The 19,413-nt window shown below is 47.5% G+C and overlaps 1 protein-coding gene across 2 annotated transcripts in view; it reads right to left on the reverse strand.

The window, feature by feature from the left end:
• Positions 1-19,413, reverse strand: part of ect2 (epithelial cell transforming 2) — an 87,131-nt gene that overhangs the window by 22,825 nt on the left and 44,893 nt on the right. For both annotated transcript variants that reach the window (XM_072474392.1, XM_072474393.1), the window contains exons 13-16: positions 10,503-10,571; positions 1,732-1,842; positions 995-1,091; positions 280-361 (exon numbers count right to left, since the gene is read on the reverse strand). In XM_072474392.1, the coding sequence (XP_072330493.1) occupies positions 280-361; positions 995-1,091; positions 1,732-1,842; positions 10,503-10,571 (359 nt within the window). The remainder of the gene's footprint in view (positions 1-279; positions 362-994; positions 1,092-1,731; positions 1,843-10,502; positions 10,572-19,413) is intronic.

Genomic DNA, 19,413 nt, shown 5'->3' on the forward strand with positions numbered 1-19,413 from the left:
GGCCCTATTTGTCTGTTGAGTGGATGCAAATCCAATGGCACTGCTTAAAAGGGCCGCCAAATCAGATGAACTGGTTAGCTTATTCCTAATGATCATACCGTGTTTGCACAAGTTAGTTATAAGGAATTTGGAATATAAAAAAAGTTTTCATAAATCACCTATTTTGCAGAATTAATTCAAGAACACGTTGCACACATTTGAACAGAGAATTTAAATGCCGTCCTGATCAATTGACTGCACATTAAGTCCCCAAAACATGGCTAGAAATCCAAAACTTACGTCATGACTTCTTTTAGTAACTCAATGGCATTTTCCAAACTGACTTTGTCAGGATTGCCATCTGCAGTGTGCTTCTTAAGGTCTAAACAAAGGATAAATTGGAATTAAATCACTTGGCCATTTACAATTATGAATTTTAAATCAGCAATTCATTCAAGTGATTATCAGGAAGACATGGAAGTCAGTGTCTCAAGCCAATTTTAAATGAGACACACTAACCACGTTAGGTCTTTCCCACAGAATTCAACTCATTTTAAGAATTGGGGTTCAAAGGTCTCAAAGTCATTTCAGTGACTTTAGATCATGATCAAAAAAAAATTTGGATGTGTGCATGAACAACTTTCAAATTTAATCTGTTCCACAATATCCACATTGCATTATTCTCAAATATACAGGATTGAAAGAAACTTGGGTCTGTTTTGGTTTAATTACACATGGATTTTATAATATAATAATAATAGCTTATTGTCACAAGTATGCTTCAATGAAGTTACTGTGAAAAGCCCCTAGTCGCCACATTCCAGCAACTGTTCGGGGAGGCTGGTACGGGAATTTGAACCCACGCTGCTGGCATTGTTCTGCATTACAAACCAGCTGTTTAGCCCACTGTGCTCAACCAGCACAGCAATTGGTACAAACATGGTGTTAAATTAACTTGAAGTCTAGGTATGTATATTCCTAAATGTTCCACAAACATTTTGAACAACCTCAGTACCATTCAATAGCAAGGCAACACTTGGCAATCTCTGTACAGGACGAATAAGCAGCTCAGCCAAGGTCTGGCGGCCACATTCAGGTTTCGCTTGATTAATCTGTCAAAAGAAAAATAGAGAGTAATAACATTATTTCTCATTAGAAATTGATAAGACTAACCAGTGTCAACATTTTAAAAGCTAAAATGGGTCTAATTTAAAAGCTTCATCACTACCAAGGCCATGAAGTGGCACATGATATGTGCTTTGCTGCCAAGTTCTTCAGTTCTATTGTACAGAGCTCCAAAGCAAGTGTAGATGTTTTCTTAGAGGACAGTAGGTAAACATCTTTTCAGAGAAAGAAAAATTAATTTTTTTTAGATGAAACCTTCCATTCCAGCCATGTCACCTGTTTTAAAAGATAAAACAGCAAATGCTGTCAGTATCTGCTGAGAGAAAATCAGAGTGAATGTTTCGAGTCAATTATGACTTCTTCAGAACTAGTTTTGATTTCAGATTTCCAGCATCTGCAGAATTTGCTTTAATTTTAACCATTTTAAGGTTTGCCATGTGAAACCTTTGTACAATGATGTCTTTTTTAAGATAGCAGCCCTAAGTATAGATACGTACATGAACTGGTCAATTCATATCCTAATTTAATTCACTATCAATGGTTTCAGGCGAGTGCAAGGACATCTGCACTCTTCAGAAAGAGAATTAGAAACTCAGGATGTAAAAATGCTTGAAATAAATCCCATACCTTTAAGAAAGCATGAAACCGTGGCTTTTGTCTTTCACACTTCCCAATAGTTTCTTTGCTCATTTCAAAGAAATTCACAAATGGTGGATAGGTCTTCACCAAGTCCTTTGACTGAAAAAAAAAAAGTCAATTTCAATCCATCGCATCAATGCAAAGCAAACGGCAGTGTTATTTTGTTGTGACTCAGTGTTCTTTCAGGCACACGGGGGCTAAAGCCTTCAAGGACAGTTTTGAAATCTTGTGATTAAATATTTAGTGATCATACACTGTTGGAAATTTTTGGGTGCATGAATCCTTCAAAATGTAACCAAGTTTATCATAACCTAGTTGATTCAAATTGTAGCTCCAAGAGAAATCATTTAATTCAAGCCATCAAGAGTATTTCTTTGCACAGTTAAATGCAGTAACAGGATTACGGAATTATTGGCAAGGCCAGTATTTATTGCATGGGATAGCAGTGGTGAGCCGTCACTTGAACCACTGCAAGTGAGGTGTACAATACACCCAGAGTGCCATTTGAGTAGGGAACTCCAGAACGTTGACCCAGCATAGATGAAGGAATGGCAATATTTTTCCAAGTTAGGATGCTGTGCAACTTAGAAGGGAACTTGGATTGGATTGGATTCTATTGTCACGCGTACCGAGGTACAGTGAAAAGTATTTTTCTGTGAGCAGCTCAACAGATCATTAAGTACATGGGAAGAAAAGAAAATACATAATAGGGCAACACAAGGTATACAATGTAACTACGCAAGCACCAGCATCGGATGAAGCATACAGGGTGTATGTAGTGTTAATGAGGTCAGTCCATAAGAGGGTAATTTAGGAGTCTGGTAACAGCAGGGAAGCTGTTTTTGAGTCTGTTTGTGCGTGTTCTCAGACTTTTGTATCTCCTGCCCGATGGAAGAAGTTGGGTGAGTAGGCCGGGTGGGAGGGGTCTTTGATTATGCTGCCCGCTTTCTCCAGGCAGCGGGAGGTGTAGATGGAGTCAATGGATGGGAGGCAGGTTTGTGTGATGAACTGGGCTGTGTTCATGACTCTATGAAGTTTCTTGCCGTTTTGGGCTGAGCAGTTGCCATACCAGGCTGTGATGCAGCCAGATAGGATGCTTTCTATGGTGTATCTGTAAAAGTTGGTAAGGGTTAATGTGGACATGCCAAATTTCCTTAGTTTCCTGAGGAAGTATAGGCGCTGTTGTGCTTTCTTGTTGGTAGCGTCGACGTGGGTGGACCAGGACAGCTTTTTGGAGATGTGCACCCCATGGAATTTGAAACTGCTAACCATCTCCACCTCGGCCCCGTTGATGCTGACAGGAGTGTACTTACAGTACTTTGCTTCCTGAAGTCAATGACCAGCTCTTTAGTTTTGCTGGCATTGAGGGAGAGATTGTTGTCGCTGCACCACTCCACTAGATTCTCAATCTCCCTCCTGTATTCTGACTCATCGTTATTCGAGATCTGGCCCACTATGGTCGTATCATCAGCAAACTTGTAGATGGAGTTGGAACCAAATTTTGCCACGCAGTCGTGTGTGTACAGGGAGTAGAGTAGGGGGCTAAGTACGCAGCCTTGCGGGGCCTCGGTATTGAGGAGGAGGTACTGTTGTTCATTCTTACTGATTGTGGTCTGTGGTCAGAAAATCAAGGATCCAGTTGCAGAGTGGGGATCCAAGTCCTAGGTTTTGGAGCTTTGATATGAGCTTGGCTATGGTGTTGAAGGCGGAGCTGTAGTCAATAAATAGGAATCTGATGTAGGAGTCCTTGTTGTCGAGATGCTCTAGGGATGAGGGAAATGGCGTCTGGTGTGGATCGGTTGTGGCGTTATGCGAATTGCAGTGGTTCAAGGCATTCTGGGAGTATGGAGGTGATGCACTTCATTACGACTGAAGTCAGGGCCACCAGATGGTAGTCATTGAGGCACGTTGCCTGGTTCTTCTTTGGCACCGGTATGATGGTGGTCTTCTTGAAGCACGTGGGGACCTCAGAGTGGAGTAGGGACAGGGTTAAGATGTCCACGAACACCTCTGCCAGCTGGTCCGCACAGGCGCTGAGTGTACGACCAGGGATCCCGTCCGGGCCTGTCGCCTTATGAGGGTTCACTTTCAGGAAGGCCGATCTGATTACGGAAGCTGTGATGGTGGGTATGGGTGAGTTATGGGCTGCTGGGGCACTCGACAGCGGATGTTTGGTTACCTGCTCGAACCTAGCATAGAATGCATTGAGTTCATCGGGGAGGGGTGCGCTGCTGCCGGAGATACTGCTCGGCTTCGCTTTGTAGCCAGTTATGTTGTTTAGTCCTTGCCACAATCGCCGAGAGTCTGTCTGTGACTCTTGCTTGGTTTGATATTCTTGGCATCTCGAATGGCTTTGCGGAGGTCGTACCTGGAACTTGAAGGTGGTGGTGCTCCTGCGCATTTGCTGTCCTTTTTCTAGGTGGTAGAAGTTATGGGTTTGGGAGGTTCTGTTGAAGAACCCTTGACTTGCTACAGTTCAATCTTGCAGATGGTAAACACTTCATAGAATTTACAGTGCAGAAGGAGGCCATTCGGCCCATCGAGTCTGCACCAGCTCTTGGAAAGAGCACCCTACCCAAGGTCAACACCTCCACCCTATCCCCATAACCCAGTAACCCCACCCAACACTAAGGGCAATTTTGGACACTAAGGGCAATTCAGCATGGCCAATCCACCTAACCTGCACATCTTTGGACTGTGGGAGGAAACCGGAGCACCCGGAGGAAACCCATGCACACACGGGGAGGATGTGCAGACTCCGCACAGACAGTGACCCAAGCCGGAATCGAACCTGGGACCCTGGCGCTGTGAAGCAATTGTGCTAACCACTATGCTACCGTGCTGCCGTGGTGCACAAGATGGAGGAATGCATGTTTGATAAGGTGTGTGGGGTGCCAATAAAGCAATCTGTTTTTCCCTGGTGTGAGCTTCTTCAGGTAATGTTACAGCTGCACTTATCCAAGCAAAGGGAGATTTTTCCATTACACTCCTGTCTTAGACCTTGTCGGGAGAGTAAGTGGTCACTCTCAGCAGAATATGCATCTCTGATCTACTCTTGTACTATTTATGCAGTTGGTCCATTTAGATTAGTGGTAGCCTCAAGTAATTAATTTGGAGGATAACTACCCCAAACAAGTTCCTCTCCCAAGCCCCTCACTATCCTGACTTGGAACAATATCACCATTCGGCACTGTCGCAGAGTTAAGATCCTGGAACTCCGCCGCAAACAGCATATGGGTGCAACTGCACAAAATGGAAAACAGCGGTATCAAAGGGATGGTTCACCACCACTTTAGAGGGCAATTAGGGATGGGCAATAAAAATGCTGACCCAGCCAGACACATATCCCATCCAAAAAAATTGATACAATTGTCCAACAAAGTGCTTCCCCATGATATGCAGAGTCTGAACTTTATTGAGGTCCTGCTACAGGCAGGCAGAGATTTCGCCCTTATCTGAGGAGTTATGAATGGTATAGGACTATGCAGTAAACATTTACAGTTCTGACCAGAGGAAAGATCATTGATTAAACAGCTGAAGATAGTTGGGACCTAGGACATTGACCAGAAGAACTTCTACAGTGGTATCCTGTAGCTGAAAAATCACATTCACCTACCTTGTGCTAGGTACAACCGTTACCAGGGGAGGGCTCCCTCCACTCCAACTCCTTCAGACAGCAATTTTACAAAAACTCCTTAATGTCAAATGCAGTTCCTCATACCTTATCTCTGTCATTAAGCTCTTACAGTCCATGTTTGGATTGAGGCAATAGTAAGGTCTGAGGCAGAGCAGTCCTGGCAGAACTCAAACTAAGCACTGGTGATCAGGTTATTGGTGATCAAATGCTGCTTGATAGAACTCAATGACATCTTCAATCGTGGAGATAGAATTTCACCATATTGAATTAGTCTTGCTTTTTGTGGAAAGATTATACCTGGGCAATTTTCCACATTGTTCCACATTCCATTCCAAAGATGTGCAGGATAGGTGGATTGGCCGTGCTAAATTGCCCTTAGTGTCCAAAATTGCCCTTAGTGTTGGGTGGGGTTACTGTGTTATGGGGATAGGGTGGTGGTGTGGGCTTTTGGTAGGGTGCTCTTTCCAAGAGCCGGTGCAGACTCGATGGGCCAAATGGCCTCCTTCTGCACTGTAAATTCTATGATTGTTGATTAGATGAGTGGTGTATTCGAACAGCTTGGCTAGTGGGCAGCACGGTGGCAAGTGGTTAGCACTGTTGCTTCACATCGCCAGGGTCCCAGGTTCGATTCCCGGCTTGGGTCACTGTTTGTGCAGAGTCTGCACGTTCTCCCAGTGTCTGTGTGAGTTTCCTCCGGTCGCTCCAGCTTCCTCCCACAAGTACAGAAAGACGTGCTGTTAGGTGAAATGGACATTCTGAATTCTCCGTCTGTGTACCCAAACAGGCGCTGGAATGTGGGGACTAGGAGATTTTCACAGTAACTTCATTGCAGTGTTAATGTAAGCCTACTTACATTAATAAGATTAATGTGCTGAGGACCCAGGTTCGATCCTGGCCCTGGGTCATTGCCTGTGTGGAGTTTGCACATTATCCCCATGTCTGCGTGGGTCTCGCCTCCACAACCCAAATATGTGCAGGGTAGGTGAACTGGCCATGTTAAATTGCCCCATTGGAAAAAAATAATTGGGTACTCTAAATTTATTTTTAAAGAAAAAAGTGGGGGGGGGGGGGGGGAAACAAAACAAAAAGAACAGCTTGGCTAGAGACACAGCTAGTTCTGCAGCACAGGTCTTCGGCACCACTGCTGGTGCTCATAGATTTTGGCTGTATCCAGTATATTCAGTCATTGCGATATATCAGGTGAATTAATTTGACTGAAGATGGGCGTCAGTAATGCTGAGGATCCAAAGAAGAGGCTAAGATAGATCATCCACTTGATACTTCTGGCTGAATATGGTTGCAAATATTTCAGCCTTGCACTGACATGCTGGTCTTCCCTCATCTTTGAAGTTGGGGATGCTCATGCAATCTCTTCCGTTTGTTAGTTTAATCGGCCACTACCATTCACGACTAGAAATGGGAAGACAATTTTGATTTGATCCACTGGTTAGTGGGGAGGAGAAAGAAATTGATTGTTCACTTGGGTGTCGTATTGTTGGGGGAGAGGGTGGGGTAGTTTTCTGATGGTGACTACAGCTTGTTCTTTGTTTTGTTATGAGGGAGGGCTTGGCAGCCATCTTGGGCAGGCCCGGTGACTGTGCTATTTAAGTAGTTGCTGGATTGCCCCTCTTGGTGGAAATGACTGACTCTCTTTTGGGGTGGGGGAGGTCCCCAATTCGGCTGGTCACTTGGAATGTAAGGGGGCTGAACAATCCAGTAAAAAGCTTGAGGATTTTTGCTTACCTGAATGCTGATGTGTTTCTGCAAGAGACTCATTTGCAGGTCAGGGACGAGACAAGATAATGGAAGGGATGGTTGGGACAGCATTCCACCGGAGTTTCTATGGTCGGGTGCGGGGGGGGGGGTCTGCAGTGCTGATTTAAAGGGATTTTTTACGGCTGAGATCTCGGCGGATCCAAGCGGGAAATATGTGATCAGTGGATCTTTGGCGGGCTCCTCGAATGTGTACACTCCGAAATGGGATACTAACGAGTTACTTTAGGGATACTTTAGCGTTTATTAACAAGTTGTGGGCAGCACGGTAGCACAAGTGGATAGCACTGTGGCTTCACAGCGCCAGGGTCCCAGGTTAGATTCCCCGCTGGGTCACTGTCTGTGCAGAGCCTGCACATCTTCCAATGTCTGCCTGGGTTTCCTCCGGGTGCTCCAGTTTCCTCACAGTCAAATGATGTGCAGGTTAGGTGGCTTGGCCATGGTGAATTGCCCTTAGTGACCAAAAAAAAGGTTAGATGGGGTTATTGGGTTACGGGGATAGGGTGGAAGTAAGGGCTTAAGTATGTTGGTACAGACTCGACGGGCCAAATGGCCTCCTTCTGCACTGTATGTTCTATGTACTGGCTTCTATTCTTGATTTTGGGGCGGGAGGGCTAAATTGTGTTTTATACACTTGTAAGACTGGTCAAGATCAAAATCACTGATTCCACCAGCTGTGGCAACAGCAATATTGGCTTTATTGGGGCGGGGGGGGGGGGGGGAAAACAGGTCTCGTGGCAGTTTTTGCATCCGAGAACAAGAGAAGGGAGGAGTTGGAATCCCCATTGGGCCCAGAGGAGATTATGAAATATATTGGTTTAATGCAGTCGGGTAAAGATCCAGGCCCAGATGGATTTCACCATAAGAGTTCTACAAGACATTTGCTGGGCAGTTGATTCCACTGATAAAGGACATGTTTAATGATTCCTTGTCCCAAGGGTTACTGCCGGTTACACTGGCAAAGGCCTAGATTTCCCCGATTTTGAAGAAGGATCAGGACCCTACAGAATGTGGGTCACATCGGGCCAACTTATTGTTGAATGCTGATGCTAAATTGCTGGCTAAAGTGTTGGAGCCCTGCCTTCGAAGGTGATCTCGGGAGAGACAGGTTTTGTCAAGGGTCGGCAGTAGGCGGCCAATATATGTAGATTATTAAGTATCATTCTTTCCCCCTCTCCAGAGCCCGAATGTTTCAATGGATGCCAAAAACGTACTTGATAGGGTCGAGTGGGGGTACCTGTTTGAGATTCTTGGGAGGTTTGGTTTCAGGCCAAAGTTTATATCTTGGATTCTGTATAGGACTCCTACGGAAAGCGTTCATACAAATGCCTTGGTCTCGGGTTATGAGTCAGGGATGTCCATTGCCTCTGCTTTAGTTTGCTTTGGCCAGCAATAGCATTGAGATCTTCCACTGAGTGGAGGGGCATAAGGCAGGGAGGGAGTATAGGATATCCTTGTATGCAGGTGATCTGATCTTTACATCACAGACCTAGTTTCCACCATGGATGAGAAAATGAGCCTACTTAGGAGTTTTGGCTCCTTGTTGGGGTACAAGTTGAATTTGGAGAAGAGCGAATGTTTTCCAGTGAATCCCCCAGGGAGAGGAGCCGAGCTGGAGTTGTTGCCTTTTCGCCTTGCCAGATCTAGCTTTCATCATCCGAGTAGCCAGGTAGCCCATGATTGGGCCCTCGTTCCATAAATTAAATTATACTAGGCTGGTGAATAGGATCAAATCGGACTTGTAGAAATGGGATGACCTCCCCCTGTCCTTGGCAGACAGGGTTCGGACGGTTAAAATTCATATCCTCCCAAGGTTTTTATTTATTTGTCAGTGTCTCCCTATTTTACTCTCTAAATCTTTCTTTGCTAGAGTCAACAAATTCATAAGCTTCCTTCATTTGGGCAAGAAAGACCCCAAGGATTCAGAGGGAGCTTTTTCAGAGAAAAAGAGGGAGGCAGAGAGAGCCAGTCGAGTGGCTTAGCTTTACCTAATTGGTTGTTTTATTACTGGGCAGCTGAAAATATTGAAAAGGTACCGGGGTGGATCTAGGACATGAATTCCATATGGGGACAGATGGACGAGCTATTCTAGTGGTTCTAGTTTGGGGGTAACTGCCTCGCTTCTCTCTTCCCCTGCAAAATCTACCTAGAGTCCTGTAGTGGTGTCCACTCTGAGGAGTTGGTGGCAATCAGACAACATTTTACACTGGGTTCCATGTCATTGTTAACCCCTATTTGTAGGAATCATCTTTGTGCCAGTGGATTCGCATTCGACATTCAAGGCGGCAGCTGGTCTGGCGATGTTTGAGGACCTGTTTGTGAAGGGTAGTTTTGTATGTTTTGAGGAGCTCTTGGACAAATTCCAACTCCACTCCAGGGGACAAACTTATTCAAGTATTTCTAGGCTCACGCTTTCTTGCGCAAGGAGATTTCCTCATTTCCCTTGGCACCTGAGCCTTCTTGAATAGGGTCTTATTTTCAGCCAAGTTGGGAGAGGGGAGGATTTTGGACATTTATGGCCCGATTCGGTTGGCTCATAGCAGGCTCTGCCGGATGAGGTGAGGAGGAGGTGTGAGGGTGAGCTAGGTCTGCATTTTGATTGTGGGGGGGGGGGGGGGGGGAATGGTGAGTGAAGCTCTTCATATGGTCAACTCCACCTTCTACTGTGCTAGGCTCAGCCCGATTCAGTTCAAGGTGGTGCACAGGGTGCATCGGACCAAGATGCTGATGTGTGTTGTGTTTCTCTGGGGTGGACGATAGGTGCGAACGCTGTTTCGGCGAATCATACCCATGTTCTGGTCATGTCCCAATCTTGTAAACTTCAGAGTTTCCTTTAACATCATGTCAGGGATTCTTCATATTGAGCTGGAGCCCTCTGGTGGTTATTTTCAGGGTCTCAGACTCGCCAGTGCTGCAGATGGGGGTAAAGGCAGATGTCCTCCCTTTGCCTCGTTAATAGCCCGGAGGAGAGTTCAGCTTGGACGGAGATCTCCTACTCCGCCCAGTGCCTTGGCCTCGTTGGACGACCTAATGGAGTTCCTATATCTAGAGACGATCAAGTTAGGGGGTTCATAGAAGCTTTCTACCTGATATGGCAGCCATTAATTTCCCTTTCCAGAGAATTAGTCAGTCAGCCATTGAAGGGGGTCTTTAGCTGGTCAATTTTTATTGTTATATGTTATGGGGAGGGGGTCAGGGGATTGTTAAGGGTTTAGTGTGTTATTCTTGCATTGTACCTTTATGCAGTTTGTATAGAGTGGTGTTATTTTGTTACGAAAAATGTCTTTCACAAAAATATTTTTTTATAAAGGAGAGCTTATTGTTTACTTTGAGAAACTTCAATACTTACATATTTTTGGATTATGCCACCTATACTGTGTTGTTCTGACCAGTTCAAAACAAGTTCTTCAAGGTCACTCTATGGAAATAAATAAAATAAAATCTCATTCAGAAGTGTTCCAAGCAGTTACATTAAACATCTCAGTACAACTCAAATTTCTCCCCAATGTTAAAATTCATGTGCAAATGTGTCAATAACTCAACATGAAACCACTTTTCCCCAATGAGGCAGCTTCAATGGGATCTGCCAAAAACAAGCATTGAAAAGTAATCAAAATTCAAACTGGAGAATGAAAATTGTCAGTTGTACCAGTGATTTCAAACATTTGTGTCAGATATAGGAATCATGATCAGGATTAAGTATTGGGGCATTTAGAAAAGCACAAATGGCCACAAAAATAAGATTAAATCACATGGTATAAACAGGTTGTTTTTTGATTAGTTAAGGAATAGATTGCATTGCCTTAAACAGGTAGTTAAATGGCAGTGGTAAGAGAAGCAGGCAGGTGTAAGTGATAGAGGTCATTATTTTGTGTTTATAGACTGCAGAGCTTCTTCAGTGTCTTCTCAGTGGGGGTCTTTACTGAACTGATTCGAAGATAGCAGCTTAGAGATTGCCTCATGGCAGAGGTCACCTGGCTTACAGAAAATCAAATAGGGCATGCAAAACTGATTGTGAGTATTTAAGAAAACCCTTCTGCTGCTTCCCGTTTTACCAATGACATTAAAGGTGGCTTTGGAGATACTGTAATTCTGTGGATGGTAGATTAAAGATGCAAGAACCTTATACAATAATGGATTACAGGTGGATCTAGATCCAAGAGGAGAAATGGGTTTCTAGATGATCTTTTAATATGTAGATGAAAGTCAGGCCAAGTGTAGCTTGTTTAGGCTCTGCAAGTGATGCACAAAATATACAGTGCTCAACAAGGCCACTTTCTGATATTAGCAACTATGTGCTAAATTCCTTGGCCGGGGAGCCACCTACACTAGCTAACTAAAGTCGGCTAGTGAACGGAGGGGAGGAGAGAGGAGGGCTGCAGACATTGAAGCCTGGTTAGCAGGTCAGCAAAAGAGTATGCTTCCAGATGAAGAAGGTGGTGGCAGATCAGGGGGGTAGATATGTGATTGTGACTGGGGCACTGGAGGGGAGGTTAGTGGCGCTGTTAAGTATATACGGTCCCAATTGGGACAATGTGGGATTCGCAAAGGTATTTGGGGCCATCCACGACTTGGACACACACAAACTGATAGTGTGTGTGTGTGCGCGCACGGGGGGGGGGGGGGGGGGGGAGAGAAAGAGAGAGACGACTGGAACTTGGTGCAGGAGCCAAGGTTGGACAGGTCACGGCCACACTCGCTGGTCCCATCAGGGGGGGGGGGGGGGGGGCGCGAATGCTTTGGCTGGGCTAATGGTGGAAATGAGAGGGGTGGACCATTGGAGGTTCTGTACCCGAGGGAACGGGAGTACTCGTTTTTCTCAGCAGTCCATAAGATATATTCGCGGATTGACTTTTTCGTGGTGGGGAAGACTTTGCTGGCTGGGGTTAAGGGGTCGGTATACTCGGCAATTGCAGTGTCAGATCATGCTCCGCATTGGGTGGATATGGTACTGGAGAAGAGGGTAGTGCAGAGGTGGGGGTTGAAATTAGATGTTGGACTTTTGGGGGACCAAGGATTCTGTGACAAAATGAAAAAGGTAATTGAGGAATACGCAGGTTTCAACTGTATGGCTGAGATGTCAAAGGCAGTTGTATGGGAGGCTCTAAAGGCAGTGGTGAGGGGGCGAGGCGATTTTGTTTAAGGCCAGGGTGAACAAAGAGAGGTTGGAGCGGCAGTGGGTAATAGATGAGATCTTAGAGGTAGATAGGAGTTATGCAGAAGATGGGTACCCAGCAAAGCTGGAAAAGAGGAAGGAACTACAGGCGAGCTTTGACCGACTATCTACCAGGAAGGCGGTGCGCCAACTGAGACGAGCAAAGGGTGCAGTTTACGAACATGGATAAGGCTGCGTGTTAGCAGGTCAGCTCCGGAGGGATGCAGCGGGAACGGAAATTGTTCAGGTGAGGGATAGGGCAGGGAAGTTGGTGGTGGCTCTGGACCTGATAAACAAGGTTTTTGAGGAATTTTATGAGAGGTTGTACAGGTCAGAGCCACCTGGGGGAGACCGGGAGATGCAGGAATTTCTAGATGGGTTGATGTACACGAGATTAGGGGAGGGGGATAGGACTACATTAGAAGGAGCGATAGTGGAGCAGGAGATAAAGGATGCGATTGGGAGGATGCAGTCGGGGAAGGTGGCAGGGCGGATGGATTTCCGGTGGAATATTATAAAAAATTCAAGGATAAGTTGGCACCCCTGATGGTGGGGATGTTTGAAGAGGCTATAGGCAAGGGGATGTTGCCACAAACTTTGTGGGCAGGCATAGATTTCCCTGTTGCTAAAAAAAGATAAGGATCCGACAGAGTGTGGGTCGTATAGGCCCATATCACTTCAGAATGTGAACGCAAAAGTATTGGCGAAGATAGTGGCGGGTAGGCTGAAGGAGTGCCTCCCGAAGGTGATAGATGAAGATCAGACGGGGTTCGAGAGAGGGAGACAGCTCTTTTCAAACATTAGAAGGGTACCGAACGTCATTATGGCACCGGCAGATGGGAAGGAAACAGAGGTGGTTGTGGCATTGGACGCTGAGAAAGCGTTTGACCAGGTAGAATGGGGGTACTTGATGGCAGTTCTGGAGCGGTTTGGGATTGGACCAAGATTTGTGAACTGGGTAAAGCTACTATACAAGGAGCCGAGGGCGAGTGTCCGCACAAACAACATCAGCTCGAGATACTTTTCTCTCCACAGTGGGACTAGGCAGGGATGTCCTATGTCCCCCCCTGCTGTTTGCACTCGCGATTGAGCCGTTGGCCATCGTATTAAGACGTTTGGGGGTATGGAAAGGAATAGTGCGGGAGGGGATAGAGCATAGGGTGACCTTATATGCCGATGACTTGCTGTTATACGTGTCGGAACCGAGTGTGTCGATAGGGGGAATATTGGAGCTGCTTAGAGGGTTTGTGTCTTTCTCGGGGTACAAACTAAATGTAGACAAGAGTGAGTATTTTGTGGTGTCTCGGCCGGACGTGGGGGAGCTGCCATTCCGTACGGCAGGGACTCACTTTAAGTACCTGGGGGTGCAGGTTGCCCAGGAGTGAGGGGGGCTCCACAGGTACAACATTTCTAGTTTGGTGGGGAGAGTGAAAGCTGATCTGGCAAGGTGGGATGGTCTTCCTCGGTTACTGTCGGGTCGGGTACATGCGGTTAAAATGAACGTGTTGCCGCGATTTCTGTTATTTTTCAATGCCTGCCGATTTTCCTGCCAAAGGCATTTTGGAGAGATTGAAGAAGTGATTACCTCGTTCATATGGGGAGGGAAGGTGGCCAAAATGAGGACGGTGCTACTACAGAGAGGAAGGCAGGGGCTTTGGGTCTTCCGAACCTGATGTATTATTACTGGGCGGCGAATGTGGAGAATGTACGGAGCTGGGTCAGAGGGGTTTTTCCACGAACCCCTGAACCTGCATGTACCTAAAGGTATTCCCCGGGGTTAGCCCAAATTTCTCCTCCAGTGCCCTCAGACTAGCAAAAGTCCCATCAATGAACAAGTCCCCCATCCTTTTGATACCCACCCTGTGCCAACTTAGGAACCCACCGTCTATTCTACCCAGAACAAACCTGTGATTGTTCCGTATCGGGGCCCTTGCCCCTGTGCCGTCTCCACTGCCCCCAGATCCTCAATGTCGCCGCCACCACCGGGCTCGTGGTATACCGCGTCGGCGGAAGCTGCAACGGTGCCGTTATCAGTGCCCCCAACCTAGTATCTTTACAAGACGCCGCTTCCAACCATTTCCATGCCGCCCCCTCTCTCTCCATTACCCATTTCAGGATCATGGATATATTCGCTGCCCAGTAATAGCTGCAGAAGTTCAGCAGCGCCAACCCCCCCCCCCCGACTGCGCTCCAAGAACAGTCTCTTAGCACGCGGGGTCCTGTTTGCACACTCAAATCCTGCAATAATCCTATTTATCCGCTTGAAAAAGGACTTGGGGATGAGAATGGGAAGGCACTGGAAGACGAACAAGAACCTGGGGAGGACCGTCATCTTTACGGACTGCACCCTGCCCGCCAGGGAAAGCGGCAGCATGTCCCACCTTTTAAAGTCCTCCTCCATCTGATCCACCAACCACGCTAAATTGAGCTTTGCAGGACCCCCCAGCTCTTAGCCACCTGAATGCCCAAGTAGCGAAAGCTCCTCTCCACCATCTTAAGCGGTAGCTCTCCCAGTCTCTTTTCCTGGCCCCTCGCATGTATCACAAAAAGCTTGCTTTTTCCAACATTCAGCTTATACCCCGGAAAGTCTCCAAAATCCCTAAGAATCTGCATGACCTTCCCCATCCCCTCCACCGGATCCGCAATGTACAGGAGCAGGTCATCCGCATACAGCAAAACACGATGCTCCTCTCTCCACCCCCCCCCCCCCCCCCCCGAACCAACCCTCTCCAGTTTCTGGACTCCCCTCAACACATGGCCAGCGGCTCAATCGCCAGGGCAAACAGCAGGGGGAACAGGGGCACACCCCTGCCTCGTCACTCGATGTAATCTAAAGTACCCCTACTGCAGCCGGTCATCGACACACTCGCTACCGGGGCCTGATACAACAATTTGACCCACCCTATAAATTCCTCTCCAAACCCAAATCTACCTAACACTTCCCACAGGTACTCCCACTCCACCCGATCGAAGGCTTTCTCCGCGTCCATTGCCGCTACCACTTCTGCATCCTCCCTTCCGAGGGCATCATGATCACATTCAGGAGCCTCCGCACATTTGTATTCAACTGCCTGCCCTTCACAAACCCAGTCTGATCCTCATTGATCACTCCCGGGACACAGTCCTCGATCCTAGTGGCCAAAATCTTGGCATCCACATTAAAGGAGCGAAATCGGCCTATAGGAGCCACATTGCAACAGGTCACTATCTCGCTTGAGATTAAGTGAGATCAGAGCCTGCAACATTGTCGGGGGAAGAGTTCCCTTTTCCTTAGCCTCATTGAAAGTCCTCAACAACAGCAGACCCAGCAGCTCCGAGAATTTCCTATAAAACTCTACGGGATATCCGTCCAGTCCCGGAGCCTTGCCCGCCTGCATACCCCCTAACGCCATAACAAGTTCCTCCATCTCAATTGGGGCCCCCAAACCCTCTACTCCTCCACCTGTGGAAATCTCAATTGGTCCAGGAACTGCCTTCCCCCACCCCCCTTTCCAGGTGTTCTGACTCGTACAATTTGCCAGAAAAGTTCTTGAAGACCTCGTTAATCCTTGCCGAGCTCAGCTCCGTGTTACCCTCCCTATCTCTAATTCCCCCAATCTCCCTGGCCGCCTCTCTCTTCCGCAGCTGATGCGCCAGCATCCTACTTGCCTTCTCCCCATGCTCCTGTGCCTTCCTCAACTGAGCCTCAGCCTTCCCCGTGGTAAGCAAGTCGAACTCCGCCTGCAGACTCCGGCGCTCCTTCGACAACCCCTCCTCGGGGGTTTCCGCATAACTCCTGTCCACCCAAAGTATCTCCCCCACCAATCCCTCCCTCCTCTCCATCCTATCCCTCTTCTCTGTGGGCCCTGACTGAAATTAGCTCCCCTCTGACAACTGCCTTCAGCGCCTTCCAGACCACACTCGGCGAAACCTCCCCATTATCACTGGTCTCCACAAAGCTTTGGATACACCTCCGAACCCGCCCACAGACCTCCTCGTCCGCCAGTAGTCCCACGGCCATTCTCCAGAGGGCGTTGATCTCTCTCCTCCCCCAGCCCCAACACCCCCCAGCGCAGGGCATGGTCAGAGATCGCAATGGCCGAATACTCCACCCCCTCCACTCTCTGGATTAGCGCCCTACTTACCACGGGAAAAAAAATCAATCCACAAGTACGCCTTGTGCACACGGGAGAAGGAAAACTCCTTCGCCCTTGGCCTGGCAAATCTCCATGGATCCACTCCCCCCATCTGGTCCATGAACCCCCTCAGGACCTTGGCCGTTGCCGGCCTCTTACCCGATCTCGACCTAGACCTATCCAGTGCCGGGTCCAGGGCCGTGTTAAAGTCCCCCCCCCTCCCGCATTACCAAACTGCATGACTCCAGATCCAGAATCCTACTCAACATCCGCTTCATAAACCCTGCATCGTCCCAGTTCGGAGCATACACATTCACCAGCACCACCCGGGCCCCCTGCAACCTGCCACTTACCATAACATATCGAACTTCTTTATCCGCCACAATACCCACTGCCTCAAATGCCACCCGCTTGCTCACCAAAATTGCGACCCCCCTGTTCTTCGCACCAGCCCTCAGTGGAAAACCTGCCCCACCCATCCTTTCCTCAGCCTGGTTTGATCCACGATCTTCAGGTGCGTTTCTTTTAGCATGGCTACGTCTGCCTTTGGCCCCTTTTAAGTGCGAAAACACATGGGCCCTCTTTACCGGCCCATTCAGGCCTCTGACGTTCCACGTGATCAGCCTGGTTGGGGGGGGGGGGGGGGGGGGGGGGGGGGAACGGACGCGCACGCACGCGCGCACGCAACCCCCCCCCCCCCCCCCCGGCCGACTAGCCATCTCCTATTTAAGGCCAGCCACGCGCCCGCGCCTCCCGCACCCCCAGCTGGAGGCTCCCCGTCCCGACTCTCCCCTTTGACATCGATTCCCCCTCAGTCAGCACAGCAGCATCCAGGGGGGGGGGGGGGGGGGGGGGATAGGACATCCTGGTCTAGTTCCATGGTGGAGGGGAAAGTATTCGGAGTACCCTCACCAATATCTTTGCGTCCACGTTTAAAAAAAGTGATATGGGCCTATACTCCGTCAGATCCTTATCTTTCTTAAGTAACAGGGAAATCGATGCCTGCCCCAAAGTTTGTTACAACATCGCCTTCCCTATCATCTCCTCAAACATCCCCACCATCAGCGGTACCAGCTTATTTTTGAATTTTTGATAATATTCCACCGGAAACCCATCCGGCCCTGCCACCTTCTCCAACTGCATCCTCCCAATTGCATCTTTTATCTCCTGCTCCACTGTCGCCCCCTCTAATGTAGCCCTGTCCCCCTCCTCTAACCTCAGGTACTCCATCCCATCTTAAATTCCTGCATCTCCCAGCCTCCCCCAGGTGGCTCTAACCTGTACAACCTCTCAGAATTCCTTAAAGAACTTGTTAATCTGATCTGGAGCTACCACCAACTTCCCTGCCCTGTCCCGCACGTGGACAATTTCCCTTGCCGCAGCCTCCCTACGGAGCTGACCCGCCAACATACACCTGGCCTTCTCTCCATGCTTGTAACCTGCCCCCCGTGCTCGCCTCAATTGGCATACCATCTTCCTGGTAGATACTCGGTCAAAGGTCACCTGGAGTTCCTTCCTCTTTTCTAACTGCGCTGGTTCCCCATCTTCTGCATACCTCCAGCATCTCATCTATTACCCTTTGACATTCCAACCTCACCTCTGTCTAGCCTAGCCTTGGACGAGATCACCTCACCCCCGCCTTTAAAGCCTCCCAGACAACCGCCTTCGACACTTCACCCATGCAGTTAAAACCTACATATTCCTAGATTACTTTTTCAATTTTGTCACAGAACCCTCGGTCCCCAAACAGTCCCACATCTAACTTCCACCCTGGTCTCTGTACCATCCCCTTCTCCAATACCGTAATCCACCCAATGCGGAGCATGATCTGATATTGCAATTGCCGACCCTTTAACCCCAGCCAGCAGCACCTTCCCCACCATGAAAAAGTCAATCCGCTTACACCTTATGGACCACTGAGAGAAAAAAAAAAAAAAAGAGTACTCCCGCTCAAGAATCCTCCCAAGGGTCAACCAAAATGCTTTAAGATCAGTTTGTTCCTTTGACCCCATTCCCAGTAAACTGCTGACTGCTCAACTTCTCTTCAATGGCTCCCATGGCTTTTCTCAAGTTTAAGAAGCATCTCAAAAGGAGTGGTGGATGGAAAAGTTTAGGAAACAAAATTTACAACTTAGGGCCTTGGCACTGCCAGCAAGGTAGAGCAATTAAAACTCAGGGATGCATAGAGACAAGTATAAGATTTGCATAGATATCAGAAGGGTGTCGGGCTAAAGGAGAAAGGGCAAGGCCCTTAGTGATGATGTGGATGCGTAATCTTAAATTCAGTTTACAGTCAAATATGACATTATGGTTGTTAACAGTCTGGTTCAGAGTCATGACAATTGACATGGTATGATGGAGTCAGCTTCAAGGACTGAAAGCAATGGTTTCACTTTTCCCCAATACTCAACTGGAGGAAATAAAAAGTTAAAATTCAGGAAAAACACAACAGGTGTGTCAACATCTGTGGAGAGAGAAACAGTTAACATTTTGATCTCTGAAGGGCAGTCATAAGGATTTGAAACAATAACTCTTCTGCTTTTATTTTAGATTTCTAGCATCCACAGTATATTCTGTTTATTTACTGGAGAAAATGTTTGCTCATCCAGTTGTGAAGGCCAGGCAACTGAGACACTGAGCAGAAAAGTTGAGAGGGGAGGTACAGCCAAGTACTGTCAGCGCATGTGAAAATTAATGCTGTGATTTCAGATGTCATTGAGGCATAGTCCCAGTAGTGCAAAACAGAAAATAGCAGTGATAGTGGAAGGGATGTAAACTGATAAAAGTTATTTTAAGCTGCCGATATTTTAACAGAATAATAGATCAGAGACAGCGCAGAAGTTTAGTATTGATATCCAAAAGGCAAAGAATTAGGAAGTAAAATCTCAATGATACTACAGGTACGAAAACCAGAAGCAAATGAAAAACTCCTAGGAAGCAGATTGTCCAGGAACCATCTCAACATTCAGCCCACTCAGCCACGCTTTCAA

Source organism: Scyliorhinus torazame, chromosome 14 (assembly GCF_047496885.1).
Source record: "Scyliorhinus torazame isolate Kashiwa2021f chromosome 14, sScyTor2.1, whole genome shotgun sequence".
Classification (NCBI taxonomy): domain Eukaryota; kingdom Metazoa; phylum Chordata; class Chondrichthyes; order Carcharhiniformes; family Scyliorhinidae; genus Scyliorhinus; species Scyliorhinus torazame.